Source organism: Mytilus californianus, unplaced genomic scaffold, assembly GCF_021869535.1.
Source record: "Mytilus californianus isolate M0D057914Y unplaced genomic scaffold, xbMytCali1.0.p SCAF_2, whole genome shotgun sequence".
Taxonomy (NCBI): Eukaryota; Metazoa; Mollusca; class Bivalvia; order Mytilida; family Mytilidae; genus Mytilus; species Mytilus californianus.
In genome coordinates this window covers 86,218,696-86,233,265 of record NW_026262668.1, presented here as the reverse complement: position 1 = coordinate 86,233,265, position 14,570 = coordinate 86,218,696, and the positions used below count along the sequence as shown (strand labels likewise).

General features: G+C 30.4%; 1 protein-coding gene across 1 annotated transcript in view; it reads left to right on the top strand.

Annotated features, from left to right (window-relative positions):
* Window positions 1-14,570, top strand: part of LOC127730359 (receptor-type tyrosine-protein phosphatase N2-like) — a 160,854-nt gene that overhangs the window by 131,428 nt on the left and 14,856 nt on the right. Inside the window, exons 11-14 of the mRNA XM_052238729.1 lie at window positions 4,717-4,905; window positions 7,343-7,473; window positions 12,634-12,688; window positions 13,386-13,533. Of these exons, the coding sequence (XP_052094689.1) occupies window positions 4,717-4,905; window positions 7,343-7,473; window positions 12,634-12,688; window positions 13,386-13,533 (523 nt within the window). The remainder of the gene's footprint in view (window positions 1-4,716; window positions 4,906-7,342; window positions 7,474-12,633; window positions 12,689-13,385; window positions 13,534-14,570) is intronic.

Here is a 14,570-nt window from a genome sequence, read left to right as displayed (position 1 = left end):
GATGTACCTTAACAAATATTGCTTTTATGCAATAACTATATTCAGGTTTGTCTATGAAGAAGTACTTTTATCTATGTTTAAGAGTGCCAATGAAGAAGTACTTTTACCTATATTTACCGGTAGTGGTTTCTAGGAAGACATAATGAAGACCTTATATGATATTTTAACACCCATAAATTTCTGTAATAGTTATCCCATGAGGGACCCCGATGGCTGGAGGCCAGAGGGTGATCTTACACTGACACACCAAGCCCGAGTGGGATAATTATTTTGCATCCTGAGCTCTTCTAGACTATATGAAGAAAAAAAAAACATTTACGCTTCATAACATCTAGTTCAGAATGCAATACAATAATTATAATATACTTTATATATAACTATATAGTATATACCCTTTATGAGCCCCAGATACAATGTTTAAATATGTTAAATTAACAGTGAGTTTGTATGCAATCGTCCTGGTGTAGGGGTATGCATCGTGGCTTCACATGCTTAAGGTCTTGAGTTCGAATCCCAGCATAGACAGTAGAAATTTAGTGGAATGTTTTCTACATAAATTTTGAAAATTAGTCATTATTCCGAATAAATATTTTAAGTTTTATTGTGTGTTCAACATTCCCACCAAAATGTTACAGAACAAAAGAAAGCATGCAGAACAAAAAAGCCCAAGGTAGGGTAATCTGGTAGGGGTGATACCACTCAGATCACCCCCTGTGAGAACAAAGGAGTTGGGATGTTATTTAAGTTTTACTTAAAGCATGAGGTTCTGCTCTATAATTCACACATCAATCATTACAAAACTTTTACATAGTTTTACAAGTTGTAAGCAAGGAAAAAAAGTGATGTTCCAATTTAACTAAGTTATGCTTTAGGTCTTGATCTCTTTCTTTTTTCCACTCAAACTTCGATCCCAAGCTATTTGATATAAGTTACTTAAGTTCAGTTTAAAGACCTCTTTCTACCACTGGACATTTTTCTCAAAGTAATTTTATGAAGCAAATCTTAAATACTACCGGTACTCTCAAACTTACCTGAACTTGAACCAAATTCATGACCCTGACCTTATGATTTATTCTAATATGAAATTATGCATTTATACTTTACAGTCTCAATAAAACAGAGCACTATTTCAAATTCTTTTATGATAAATATTTTATCAACCGTTGATGTGAATAGAACCATATATATGAAACAGCGCCTAATTACGTAAAAGAAATTCCATCTTTACCAATATCTGTCTTAGTTTAAAACCAATAAGTCAACAATTTGAATTGTTAAAAAAAAAAAATGTTTGTTAGTTATATAAGGAATGGTAATTTAAACATGGTAGCACATTAACCTTTTTCCCAGTTAAAAATCGCTGATGTTAGCAGGATGACTCACTGCCTTATAATTACAGCAGAAGTAATACAATCAATGGCTCAACATGCCAGAAACAGAAGCTTTATATAATCTTGTGTGATTTCGATCAGCTGCTCTCCATGCTTCAGAATCCAATTGTTTATCTTCTATAATTCACTTGAAGTCATGTCTGCATGCATATATACTGAATAAAGCTTACAGTTATCATAAATATAAAATAATGTTTCTGAATATCATGCATATATTTTTCTTTTTGAAAAACCCTTACCTAGATTCCACCCAAAGGTAATAAAATAGTAATAAAATAGTGATATATCATTAGTATTTCAACCAAAAATCAAACAATTGGTATACATGTATCAATCTGTTAGTATAATGTCTTCTACATGATTTGGTATATATATAACATATTTAACTTGATATATATAGATCAGTAGAATATTTAGGGATTCAAAATCTTTTTTTTTTTTCTTAGTAGAAAAAAATCATGTAGATATGTTTCAATGTCCATATTAAAGAGAGCATTACTTGGTCAGTTCATTAAGGAATATTAGTCGTTCAGTGGAAATTAATTTTTTTTTAAAGTCAGAAATTTTATCAAACATGAAATTAGATTGGTATTTTTCCAGTGTGTTTATAAACCCATGATAGATACCAAGATTAAAATTTTGTATGCCAGACGTGCGTTTTATTCACAAAGAAATAAAAGTGACACTGGAATAAAAAAGGTTAAAAGGGACAAATAAAGTACAAAGTATCTAAAGTGATTGAAACCTGTTCTACAATCTGATCAAATGATATGAACATCTTGTAGAAACCATCTCATTACCGTGCAGAACTACAACCATTTTCAATAACCAAATCAGCATGATTTTTCTTGTTGATTCCTTTCTTAGCCCATTGGCAGTAATTTTCACTCGAGAATTTCCAATATCTGTTCATTTACTTATTTAATGAAGTAAAGAAAATGTCATTTTCTGTTAGTAATTTGGCAAAGTATCGGGTTTGACTTGTGTTTTGGTGACAGGCAGGCTTAGCTTTGGGTGAGTTACAACAAATTGTAGAATGACAAACTGTAAGTTTAGACTTTAAAAGAGAAAAATGTTTATTTTAAACTAATGTCTTGAGGGTATTTGTTAAAATGTTTTACAATGTAACTACACTTAACCTTTGTCAGCTGCAGGTCTGAATTTAAACGGTGCAATTATAACAGTTGTTGTTTTAAGAAAAAAGCCTATACGATTGATTATTTAAGCTTTAGTTGAGGAAAATTGAGGGTAAATAATAATATCATAAAAATAGTTTAGAACTTGAAGGTTTTCCAAGCCATTCCTAAACTGAATTTTTTCTTCTTCTCTATATGTAAAAGGAAAGAAAAGGGAAATTGTATTTATAAATTTTCGCTTTATGCTAAAAAAAAAAAGGTAATTAAAGACATGAAAAAATGACATGATCTAGTTTAAATATTTAACCAGACAATGCCTTATTTAGCTACTTATTTCATCAGTAAAAATTGCAGTTAAAATTTCCCTGTAAACCTTAATGGTATCTTGCAACAAGAACTAACAGTTGATATTAAATTTTCACTGGTAATGTCTTCTAGTAAAGAAAACATTATTTTGTAAAACAGAGACCTGACCTTTCTGATATATAAACATTCTACATCAGGAAGTAATGAATCATTCAGAATCGCTGCTTAATAAATCTTACTGAGTTAGACATTTTAATGTAGATCAATGGTAGACATAATGTAACTTGTTTATATCAATGTGTATGAATTCATAGTTATTCCTAACTGTAAGACAATAGGATTTTCATATTGAGTAAATCATGTTATTTTAGCTAAAACATGGTTGTGGTAGAGAAAATTTTGAGTGACTAGTGTATTTGATTCTGTATTCTTTTGGGAATCTTTTTGTTTGATTAACAGCCAAGTTTGATGATGCCAGTGAATAATTCTTGGTTTTTTTCTTTTCATTATTATATTTTATGTAGTTAAGAAAGAGGGATAAGAAGTCTTGAATAAGATCGTCAAAATGTTTCATATTTTGTCTTATAATACCATTTTATTGTCTCCCCTGTTGCAGAATATACGACATAATATAGGATGCTAACATGGATAAGTGATCAAAGTTATTTCTTCTTTATGTCTGTTTCTCTAATACTTATTATAAGCAGCTTAGAATGTCTACTATGTTTAGTGTATCCAATAATAGTAAGGTGTACATGTCCCTCTTGCAGGGTTTATCTATCCTTGACACTATTTTCATGGATCATTGATATTATTAGGTTTATGTTGATTACTGTAGCTTAAAGACTCAATCATCATCAGTTAACAAGCAGACATGTAAGTTACCATAAAGAATTGGTCTTTGCTTGTATTGTTGAGGATCATACATTTGACCTGCACATGTATGCTCCCATTTTGTCTTTTTGGTTAGTTTTTATAAAAAAAAAATGAATCCAAATGATACCACTATATGTGATGAAGAAGTGGGTGGATGATAAAAGTGTTACAATACAATACATGTGTATCAAGTTACTTATAATCCAAATTACATGTGTTTGTTCTGAAAAATATTATGTATTAAAGTGTTTATGGAGGTGGATGCAGAGCTTATATGAAAGATAGTTTGCAACTTATTCATTAGCTAAAAATAAAAAAAAATAGGATTTACTACTGCTGCTAGAACACTTCCTGTTGTCAATACTATGTAAAATAACAAAGGGATATTTCATGCATTATCAATTTAATGTCACATCACTTTTTTTCACGATCTGGGGTTAGTTTTGGGATGGAAAATAAGTTAACAATTGTAGCCATTTTTAGCTGCATTATAAAAACAATATTAGGTCAATGCCAGAAAATATCAAATCAATAAACCTCACCCTTCCCAAGTTTCTTACCCTCGCACAAAAAGTTGTTTTTCTGACATTGAGCTAATATTGTATATTTGATATGATGTATTTACAGATCAGTTGAGTTTTGTTCCTTATAACAGTACCTATAAAACATTTGTTGTGCTACTTCATGCCCTTTTCCCCTTGAAATCCTGACCATGTCGTTGTTTCTTTCTTAAACATATTTTATGAAGTTTTTTTTTTTTTTTACATTAAATGCCCTTTTTAATTTTTTTACATATTATACAAAATATCCTTTTGTATGAAACTAACAATCAGGTATTTCCTCTGGTTTTTTTTTTACTGGACAACAAGGAAATGTAGGCTTAGCAAAAACATTATGAATGAAAATAAATATTAAACACAGTTGTCTAATCACTAACCAAAACTGACCGATATAAACCTCTGGCATATAGTGAAATATAATTTGAAATATTATTTTTGTCATTTCAGAACCAGGATGAGCTGAATGTAAAAGATGATCGTTATTTTGTCCTCACCTTTGTCTTATGTGGATGTATTGCTGGCATACTATTGGCTGTTGTGGTCATTTACCTGATCCGACGTCACTCTCGTTCAAAAGAAAAATTAGCCCAGCTTGCATCTGTATCTGAAGGAACAGAAGCTTCAAAAGACTATCAGGTAATACTGGAATCATACAGTTAACTTTAGAGTTGACTGATGCTTTTCAGCATGTGCTGTAATTTCTTCTTCATGATAATTATATACTTTTGCCACTTTTTTGTCATTCTTACTTAGAAAATGCATTGCATAAAGTATATAGATTTAGGAGAGGAGTGAATTGTAGTTAATGCTTTCTGGAGGAAAGACAATGATGTTAGTCTATAGTTTACTGTCCCAAATTGAGTTTACCTAGTGGTGCATAATGGAGCAAGTTAACTAGATATTTTTGACAGTAAAATCAATATATATGTCTGCAAAACTCAAATACAGCAATTTTTTTTATTTGGGTCTCAAATAGTATGAGTTTTTTTTCAAAATGTTGATAAATTTGTGATGTACCTTAAACATTACAGAACCAACATGACATCATTTGAACACTTTCTTTATAAAAACATTGACATGACATTTTACACTTTTATAAAAAAAAAGTAGTCCACAGTAGGCAGTTTCCAATGTACATGATTGGGAGTATTCAGTATTTGGCTTCATCCAAGTTTTCCCTTAGTAATAACCAATCTACTATGAAGTAGATTGAAATATATACTCTGTATGTTAGCCTGAACATTATAACAGTCCAACCTAGAACATTTAAGTTCTTGACTAAGACATTCAACACCTCAACCAACTGAGAACCTTTCAAGTATGAAAATAATTGATGTCTCTGAGAAGGACATTTTAAGTTCATTCGTTATAGTCATTGTACAAGTACTTAAAGTACACATAGTCCATAATCATATTAAAGTCACCATTGTTATTAAATAATATCATTAACAATATTAACATGTAAATGGTTGTACCTATGTTGGCATGCTGGTCATGTACTTGATACAATCATATGCAATACAATGGCCTAATGATTTTTCAGTAGATATGTGTAGAATTATTACATCATTGCCTTTTTATGTATTGGTAGCGGAACTTGTCCATCATGTGCGAGTCCCAAGAGACAAAGTAATTATCAGTTAATGTGATTCTGCTGTCACGGCCAGATTCTTAGGAAAGTAATTGCTTGGCTCATTCAATAACAGGCTTAGTCTCCTAATTGATTTGCATTGGTAAGATGTGTTCTCACCCTGACAAGAAAGTGAAAAGAATGAAATGTTATTGACCTGTATTGTTATGATAAAAGAATAATGTGTGATGGAATCATAAAATCTTAACTTGGTGTAGTAAAAGGTTTCAAATGGCTTGTAGACAAGAGTTAGTATTGATGGAAAGGCTAATATCCATGGTGCTTTTGAAACATATGCAACTCAGAGGCTAACCCAGGAAATGTATTCATTGCTTTTTAGTGGTGAAGTTTTACTTAAAACCACTTAATATTTTTTTGCATATTTGGTAGTGAGAGGAATAAATTACTTTTGATTTATTATGATAGGATTTTTTTGTACAAGGTGAAAGTAAATTGCCAGGATGTTTTCTTTGAATATCACCAGATTTTTTTTACATCATTTTTAGACCCTGTTTATTATAGAACTTTTAATTTTCCAAGACATAAATGCAATGGTCCTTTCCACTGTTACTTACATTAATAAATTCTACATGTTATGCTGTTTTATCCTTGTAGTGTGGAGTTTATATTGAAATTGGAAGAAATGTGTAAAATAAATATTGCTTTTTAATTGTGTTTGAAGCATTAACCTTTCATGCATGCATTTTCTACATGAATAAATAGAAAAATGTAGCTTTAAATGTACAAAATGATTAAACAGAAAAATCTATTCTCTCATGTTATGTGAAATGAAAAATTTATCAGGTGTAGTTATTCTGCATGTTTGATTCAATACATGCATTTCCAATTCAAAGTTTTAGATTTATCTGTAATAATAGAGTGAATCGGATCTGAGGCGTACAGAATGAATTTGTTTCCGTTAACTTATTGATTGGGTTTTAGCATATTTAGTTAGTTTTGTCATTGACAATCCGTTGAACCAGAAATGTAGTGTTATTTGCATCAATCCTAGGTTTACGGAAGTGATGTAGCAATTGGAAGGTTGGTTTCCGTTCATTCTTCATTGATCTGTCTGTATAATCATATCTCAGATGATCATATCTTTTGTTTGCAGCTTATTTCTTTATTTTTAACAGCTGAATAATCTAAACAAAGCTTCATTGTTTTTATGATTGAATTCAACTTATTATTTCGCAATCCACATAACATTTATTTGATTTGTTAACTTCTCCTACACCAGGAGGGTATGATTTAGTAATTTGGTTTAACTTTAGATTTATGTTTCATATGTCTATGTGTCTGATTTATATTTCTACTGGCTATAGTATTCATCTTTTATCTCTAAATCAGTTCCATGCAATAAAAACATCCACTTCCAAATACCTGCAGACAGTTAATCATTGACACAATAATCCATAATAAAATGGTAACTGTCTTTTGTAGGACCTATGTCGCCAGCGTATGCAGAGTAAGTCATCAGAGAAGCCTGAGCCACTTCATGCAGCCTCCAGAATTGGTAGTGTGTCAGAGACCCAGGTCAGAAGTCCATCCAGTCGAAGTAGTACATCATCCTGGTATGTTTTACAGCTTTAATACTATCCATTCAATTAAAGGAATCAAACTAACATTTGATTGCTTTTACTTTATACATTTGTACCATGTACCTGTACCTAGTACCCTATATCCTTTCAATTATATATCCCTTAGTGATACCAGGAGGTATAAAGAGTTCATCTGTTCATTTATTTGTTTCTCCTTCAATTGAAGATTAAAGCCAAGTATTATGTGTAAAATGAAAAAATCTTCAATCAGCTTTTTAGCTCACCTGACCTGAAAGGTCAAGTGAGCTTTTCTCATCACTTTGCGTCCGTCGTCCGTCGTCCGTCGTCCGTAAACTTTTACAAAAATCTTCTCCTCTGAAACTACTGGGCCTAATTTGACCAAACTTGGCCACAATCATCATTGGGGTATCTAGTTTAAAAAATGTGTCCGATGACCCGGCCAACCAACCAAGATGGCCGCCATGGCTAAAAATAGAACATAGGGGTAAAATGTAGATTTTGGCATATATCTCTGAAACCAAAGCATTTAGAGCAAATCTGACATGGGGTAAAATTGTTCATTAGGTCAAGATCTATCTGCCCTGAAATTTTCAGACCAATCAGGCAACCCGTTGTTGGGTTGCTGCCCCTGAATTGGCAATTTTAAGAAAATTTTGCAGCTTTTGGTTATTATCTTGAATATTATTATAGATAGAGATAAACTGTAAACAGCAATAATGTACAGCAAAGTTAGATCTACAAATAAGGCAACATGACCAAAATTGTCAATTGACCCCTTAAGGAGTTATTGCCCTTTATAGTCAATTTTTTACAATTTTCATAAATTTTGTAAATTTTTGTAAATTTTTACAAAGTATTTTCCACTGTAATTACCGGGCCAAGTTCATTATAGATAGAGATAGTAGTAAGGAGCAAGAATGTTCAGTAAAGTAAGATCTACAAACACATCACCATCACCAAAACACAATTTTGTCATGAATCCATCTGTGTCCTTTGTTTAATATGCACATAGACCAAGGTGAGCGACACAGGCTCTTTAGAGCCTCTAGTTTAGAATCTGTTGAATGAATTGCAGTCAAATATATCATTTCTGTACCTTATAGTGAAGTTGTGTTCCTCTTCTATTTTGTTTCTATGTATGAGTGCCTTCCTTTAAGATGAGATGTAAGTTAGGAGGCATTTGGAATGTGTCAAAAAGAAAAATATTTCTTTATCTTATTTCAGAGAATAATTCTTTTTAGATATTTACTAAATGTTATTGTCTAGAAATAATTCCTTCATTCTGTCATGTTTAATTATAAGTACATTTATATTGAACGCAAGAGTTACCTTTCTTTGTGACAAGAAAACTCAAAAGATACAGAAAGCTGTTAAAGAAAAAAAAAAATTATAAATTTTATATATACATGTATCTCTGAATATTCATAATTATTTTAATAAAACAATCATAAGATTTTGTACTGCTTTATATTTTGGCCAAATAAGGGCCTGGACACTTATTCTTTGTGTTTTTGAAAGAAACACAAATATAAAAGAGTAGATGTATGATTACCAATGAGACAACTTTCCACCAGAGATCAAAGATTTAGAAGTTAGCAACTATAGGTCTCATATAGCCTTCAACAATGAGCAAAAGGCATACCACATAGCAAACTATAAAAGGCCATGACATGACAAATGTAAAACAATTTAAACAAGAAAGCTAACGGCCTGATTTATGTAAACAAAAAAAGCAGAAAAAGTACATTTAAATGTGTTGCCAAACAACATTACCAGTTCTTGATCAACAATAAATCTGAAGTGTAAAAACAAGTTGTGACATGTATGACCATTTTGAATTTAGTTTTCTGTTTTATCTTGATAACAGAGCCTGAGAGGATTCCTTATTGATAGTTTTTCTCTATTTTTTGTAATAAGAAATTTTCTCTGTTGTTTTAAATGCTCCATCAAGCATTAAATTGAGAAATTATGTCTAAAAACAGTTTAATATTGCCTGGCACAATACTCAACAGATTCTTTGTGATGCTGTAAAAAGTCAAGTATTTCTTCTAAAATAACAATTTGTGTTGTCATCATTGATGGATGGTAATTGATGAATTATTGATTTGTATTCCTTGTTGCTGATATTCTATAATGAAAGGAAATTTAAATTTGAAATATTGCTTGAAAAGATTATTATATCTATTGAACAAAGGATGCTACTAAGTATCAGTTCTTTTGTTATTTACATATTAAATGAACATATGAATTCTTTAGTTTTTATAAGTTATAATTAAGAAATGATTGATTGGTTGTTATTTGTTTAATGTCTATTGGAATTAAGAATGGAAGAAAGAAGATTTATTTTAACTATAACTGATAAATTCTTTCTCAAAGTAGAATTAAAAAAAGATCAATGTGTTTTAGTATCTTAGCTTGATGTTTGGTGTCATCATTTTATTCATAAAATGCATATGTATATGGGATAAAAGCAATGGTTTTATTTAAAGAGAACAACTATTCATCACAACTCTTTTTATTTTATTATTTAAATAAGGGTCAACATAAGCTTAATCCAAAATATTGGTAATACCTCTAAGAGTTCACATAAAAGTCATTGACCTTTTCACCTTATTGTTCTGTTTGCTTGTTAGTTTTTAGAGTGGATTAATGGACATGTTGATTCCATGTTTACATTTGATTGTATGCTGTGTGAAAGATTTATTCTGTATTTTCTTTAAAGGCCATTTAAAATGAATATTTTATTACAGAGACAGCTAATGAGTAAAAAATTCTTTTAAAAAAGGAAGACATCAGAATTATTTTATTTTAATTTTTGATATAAGCCTTTTCTTTTGGAAAATAAATATAAAAGTATTTTAAAAGACAACTCTTATGTGTTTTTACTTTCTGAAAAAAAAGGCATGAATTTGCCATAATATAGAGAACACAAAGAAATAGGATTGACAACTATTCTATAAAATATCACCATACTGATTTAGCAATACAGATATTATTAGTCCTACTCATGGAGTGGGTTTTATACTGCAATCACCTGGTCAGTTCATCCATATTAGTATCTGACCATTTTTCCATCTGTAGTCTTCTTTCATGTTTCTAAACATTTGTATGAGAAGTGAATTTGACATATTGGGCTGGAATTATATAATGTTTAGATGAACAATGGAAATGAGTTCTGATATAACCAGCTGCAAATCCTGTTTGTTAATACTTTGAACTTTTATTTTACCCACTTAATGTGGAATTTTTAGTAATATATTACTCAGTTTCCAAATTAAAGAAGGATATGGTTATGTTCAGTTTTATTGTGTTGGTGATTTTCAGGCATACTAGGTAGTCACTTCCTCTTCGATTATATCGGGAATTTTTATACTGCCCACTTAACTTTATGTTTTATTATGTTTTATAATTGTTGTTGTTGGTTGCTTGCTTAATGTCCAGTGGCATATATTTCATGCACTGTCAGTTTTATACAGTCAAGGAACACATTGCACAACATTACATGCAACTTCTTGTTAGTTTTTTAATTGGGAAGTAGGAACACAAGTGCTCTTCACTGAACAAATTGAAAGGAAAAAAGATGTAATCAAGAAAGAGCATTATCAAAAATCGTATATTGCTGTACATTAATGCCTTAATTTCAAAATAGTTTCCAATTATTGTAGAAAAGTTTATCACCAGAGTACACTTCCCCACTTCATTAGTTTTGCCTAAAATTTGATTTTCTTCAAATTATAATGCTTTAATGAAATTTGTGATATAAATGTCAAATACAATGATATTAGTTCTAAGAACTTGTTTGTGAAAAGCAAGATTTTATTGTTTTCTTGGGAAATGCCTTGTCATTAAAAATAATCCTTCTCTTTGTGGAAAATGTGAGCTGGTTTCATTTCTTTCCTGGGAATTAAGATTACAACTTGAAACTATTGTAAAACGATATGATTCACGAATTTTCGATTATTTATACTTCCTGTTTTGAAATAATTTACCAAGTTTTCATGATACTTCAGTGTTTAGAATTTTTTTTTTTAATTAAAACCACACAAACATTGTTTTAATGCATATAATACACAGTCAGTTATCCAGTGACATTCAGTACATTTTAATCAAAATAATAGATATGAAAAGTTTTATTGTTTGTTTTTTAAATTAGTAAAAACAACATTTTGATAGATAAATTGCATCATGCATCTATAAATTACTTCCATCAGTGCTTTCATTTTCTTAATATCAATCCATGACATTTTTTCATATATTAAAACTTGACTTGTGAAATACAATTTTAATATTTTATTTGAAATGTCAATATCAGATTTTTAATAGTTTGGTGATTGGCTTTAGGCTAATTATGAATGTTAGGTATATTTTATCTATTTGTAATGAAATAATTCTAAAGCAACAGCTGAAATTGACAAGGAATTTTATGATTTTGACACCACCATAAAAGCAGCATGTGTGAACTAGAAACTGTAATGTGAATTATTGACAAACTTTTGAATGGGAAATAAATGCAGTCATCAAAATTTTATAGTAAATAATCAATTGGTGATACCATATATTGATATTCATGGCTGAATGAAAATTGTGGAGTTTAATATTACAATCTAAAGTTCAGATAAATTCTTTGTGATTACGTGTGATTTAATGTAATAATTACCTTGATTGCTAAACCATGAAAATTTGTTTACTTTTACCTGGTGCTTTATTATAAAACTATGCAAATTAACAAAGATGTGAAAGTGTTGGAGATAAGATACAGAATTATTTACAAAAGTTGACTATAATTATGTTCATGTTGAGTAGATTTTGTGAACAAAAATGAAACAGCTAGGGTTCCTGTGATTTAATTTACATTGAAACTAGATATGATTGAATTGTCTTTCTTGAAGGATGTGTAAGAAATAGATTAGTCTGATGGAAGTACAGAAGCTTCTAAACACTTGTTATTTGACGATAACTTCATTTTGGCATTATGCATCTGATTGCAAAGCTTGTTATGTTTAAGTAATTTGATTGCAACATGCATCGATCCAAGAGTGTGGCTTCGTCCTTCTGGTCGGACAATTGTGACAGTTACTTGGACACATTTACACACATAAAACGATGGTCAATAGATTACACAAATGTTCAGCCATGTTGTTCTACTGAAAAACTTGTGTTTAATCATTATAGGAGCGAGGAACCAGTGACCTCAAACATGGACATCTCTACAGGACATATTGTTTTGGTAAGTTAGTGTAGAAAATGGGAGAAAAATCTCATCTAGCAATTAGAATGTACACATTCACATGATCTACATCTTAACACATTAGACCTCAACTAAATCTTTCTATATACCCTGTATATGAATTTATATTGCAAAAGGAAACTGCATTAGAATTTGTGTACACCATATATTTTCCATAAGGCATGATATAGGATTAATTCTGATTCTGAAAGTTTAAGGGAAAAGAAACAGTTGTTTATTTTCTATGAATGACAGCAAGTGAACGTGCATGAGAAGTCTGGTATAGAATGTGACCAAAGTTGTAGACCAAGTCTAAACAATACACAACAACATGTTTTCTTGCATTTTCTATCCTATCTGCTTTTTAAAACAATTTGAGTATTTACAGCATACATTAAAATTTTCAAATATTTATGGTTTGGTAGGGGACAGAATTTTCTGTGGATAGTGACTTGTGAAAAATGATAATGTCTTAACATAAAATATGAAATCTATACACACTGTTAAGTAAATTTGTATAGAAGTGGAGACCTTGTTCTAGGCATATCTCTGAAACTTGACACATGGTACCATATGTTTATAACGAAAATGTCAGCCCTTTTTAACCTTTTTCCTATGAATATTGAATGAAGAAGAAATTGAAAAGGTGAATGATTAGAAATAATTATTATTTAATGAATAACTATTGATTCAATAGTCTTACATGGAGGACCATTTGAAGAACAAGGACCGATTGGACAGAGAGTGGGAGGCTTTGTGTTCTTATGAAGCTGACCCTGCCAGTACAAAGGTGGCTAGTGACTCTGCTAACTCAAGAAAAAATAGATACAGTGACATATTACCATGTAAGCATTTCTTCACTTGAAAAAAATAACTACAGGGTAGAAACTAATGATCTACTGCCAACTTTATGTGTATTTATTGTAATGTTGTATTGATTTATGTCCCTTTCTTAACCATTTGCTTTTTTTTTTTTACAAGAAAAGAGGGGTCAGATTGGTCTATAATTTAAATATCTCTGTTTTTATAACCTGTATTAACAAACTTAACAGATATGTTTCTTCAAAGGTTTAGTACAAGCATTGTTACTTTGGTGCCATTCTGAAACTCAAAATGGCCACCCCAGAGCCTGTATGGCAAAATGAGTCTAGCCATGGCACAATCCAAGTTTTATATGAAGTCAAGAGTATCATTGTGTGTTCTCACATGCAGTTTATTTTAAAAACTTTTGAATAAAATTACTATCAATATTCAATAGAACATTATTTGTGTAGTTAAACATGAAAATAAGTTTTAAAAAATTATAGTCATGCACTTAAAAGTAAAGTTTGTGATAAAGTGATTATTGATCTGTATTCATTCATGAATATAAATGTGAAAAGTTTTGATGGTTAATACACCCTTTTAAACACCCAGGTAATACCTCATTCCACATGCTACATTTCACACTAATACAATTTCAATGATTCTTGTTGCATGCAAGTTTTGTGTCCTCTTGCATTGTATAATCCTTGTATTGTTTGTTTGAACAGGGTTGTCTGTTTATTTGTATACATGATCATTACATGTCAGCAATGCTATATGTGTGCTAGGTTATCTTACTCTGAGTAAGTTTATAGTGATGCATGATGTATTCAAAATCAAGAACACTCAAAACTTTTTATTTTATAACGTAAACATTTTAAAAATCAACCAAGTAAAAATATATTTGTAGATGTTCCTAAAAGTCTTAACTGTTAAGGAGGCCTTTTGTCTTCCATCTGTTCCATATTATGTGTTGGTATTTGATATATATCACAAAACTCAGCATCACTCTTCATAAGGTTTCAGACGACTTTCTTGTACTTTTTTTTTTTTTTATGCCCAACCTACGATAGTAGAG